This window comes from Cotesia glomerata, unplaced genomic scaffold (genome assembly GCF_020080835.1).
Source record: "Cotesia glomerata isolate CgM1 unplaced genomic scaffold, MPM_Cglom_v2.3 scaffold_1124, whole genome shotgun sequence".
In the NCBI taxonomy this organism is placed as follows: Eukaryota; Metazoa; Arthropoda; class Insecta; order Hymenoptera; family Braconidae; genus Cotesia; species Cotesia glomerata.
This window is the reverse complement of record NW_025401471.1, coordinates 1005-3270: the sequence shown is the minus strand read 5'-3', so window position 1 is coordinate 3270 and position 2266 is coordinate 1005. Positions and strand designations below refer to the sequence as shown.

Sequence of the window (2266 nt, the reverse complement as noted above, 5' to 3'; positions counted from 1 at the left end):
TTCTATTTAATTCTACGGTACTTTTTTCACCCAATTTGTTTATCATAACAGTAATTCATAATTTATTTCACCGTATTAATTAATTATATTCACTTATAACAATTTATTTACTTGAAATTATTAAATTTTATCAGCACATACTATAGCTCGTTTACAAATTTCGATTCTGACTTTTTTTTTTATGGAGAAAGGTCAGCGCCACAGACTAGATAAAATAAAAATGTGTAGTAATCCTCCTATAGATACGAAACTACAGTTAAAAAAAGTAATTCACAGCTTACATTTACGGCGGCCAGGGTGCACTGGAATTATATCTACATAAACTGTAGCTTCAAGGGGATAGTTTGCAGTAAAAAATGCTGCCAACGCGAGATTTAAGTTGGTACCAATTGTAAATTTTCATTATAATTACAAAAAATACTAAAATCCGAACAAAAACAGTTTCACTGTAAAAAAATCGCGCCAAGTCCACGTTCATAAGACTATTAGGAAAAAAAAATTGTTTTTGTCTTTACAAAAAGATACAAAATAAAAAAATAAAAAAATCCAAGTAACCGATATGATTGTTTATGATTTTCGGAAATTAAAAAAAATCTTATTGTAAATTTAAAAATTTAAAAAAAAATTTTAGAACGTACTTGGTGTGCGTCATTGTGTATTTCAATTTTTTTAAAGTCCTAGTAAATAGATTTTACGAATTTCATTAATAGTAAAATATTTTGCAACCACGCACACTAAATACGTTCTAAATTTTTTTTTTAATTTTTAAATTTACAATAAGATTTTTTTTAATTTCCGAAAATCATAAACAATCATATCGGTTACTTGGATTTTTTAATTTTTTTATTTTGTATCTTTTTGTAAAGAAAAAAAAATTTTTTTTTTCCTAATAGTCTTATGAACGTGGACTTGGCGTGATTTTTTTTTACAGTGAAACTGTTTTTGTTCGGATTTATACATACGGACATCATCGTGGAAACATTCGGGGAAGCTTCCTAGGACCTTCAAACGTGGAGATCTGATGAAAACTCGATTTTCGAAAAACGGGGTAAACCCAATAACCTCGATTTTTGAAAATTTTGCTAGCTAACACACTACTGTTTAATAGAAGTTTCATGGAACATTTTTTTTGTTATTATGAAATTATTAAATTACTTTTTCATTGCAGAGCCTAAAGATATTCTTAAAGATGAGGCTTGTAAAATACCATGCAAGAAGTTCTTCACTAGTGGTGAATGCGCGTTTGGAAATAACTGTAAATTCTCTCATTATTCGTCTTTAAAGATTCAAGCACTTGAAAAAATCGGTAAGTTCATTAAAAATACAAAATAACAAAATAGTAGCATTAACCTCGCATTTAGAGATGAGTTTTCAGTGTTAAAAAATTTCATTTTTTTACGTTACTTACAGATTGTCAGTTATTAAACTACCTTTAAACATTAACTAAATTATTGCAACCCATTTTATTTTATGAAAGACATTTCAAAATTTACTCAAACTAAATTTTTAACCCAAATATTGAATAGCTTCGTTGCAATTAATAATTTTTTGTTGAATTCACATTAATCGCAAATAGCCAGATAAGGGTTTATGTAATAACTTCTTTTACAAAATTATGTATTGATCTTGTATATAATTTTTAATTACAAATTTCAGTCAATGATGAATAGTTGCTTACTTTAAAAAATATAAGGATTAACTCGGGATTGTAATCTTTTTTCAGTAACATGGAGGAATCAAACACAAAGTGAAATTAGTGTCGAAGACGGACGTCAAGCGCATGATCTAATTAATGATTATTTTCAACATCCAGTCCTTGCAGCTTGCGAACAAGTCATATATCCAACATGGAATATTACTTCTGCTTTAAAAATTTACGAAAATTTGTCACCATCTCTGTCATTAATATTACCTCAACATATTACTGATTCAAACTTTGAAAAATGGGGTTTTAAAGAATAATTCTTATTTCAAAATGACAGATACTCTTATTATAAATAAATAAAAAAATTTTTTACAGATCACTTTTTCAATATAAAACAACATAGGAAAATCTCTTTTTGTTTTCTGATTATCTTTTTTTCAATAAAAAAAAAATCTAAGAAAAAAGTTTGGAAAATCCAAATGAGCATGCCTTGAACGCTCATGTCATACATAAATTATTTAGATCATAACAAAAATTATTCGTTTTTAATTTGAATTTTCCCGCGAGTAGTAATATCCCCTCTGTAGGTCGAGCTAAAGAAAAATTTTAACAGATGATGAA

At 27.2% G+C, this 2266-nt stretch overlaps 1 protein-coding gene across 1 annotated transcript; it reads left to right on the top strand.

Moving 5' to 3' along the window:
* Nucleotides 1-1168: 1168 nt before the first annotated feature.
* LOC123273648 (zinc finger matrin-type protein 5-like) lies at nucleotides 1169-2017 on the top strand (the record flags this gene model as incomplete). The annotated part of the gene is given in 2 exon segments (XM_044741090.1): nucleotides 1169-1306; nucleotides 1724-2017. Coding segments are annotated over 2 exon segments (377 nt in total), but the record flags the coding sequence as incomplete, so codon positions are not given.
* Nucleotides 2018-2266: the final 249 nt, after the last annotated feature.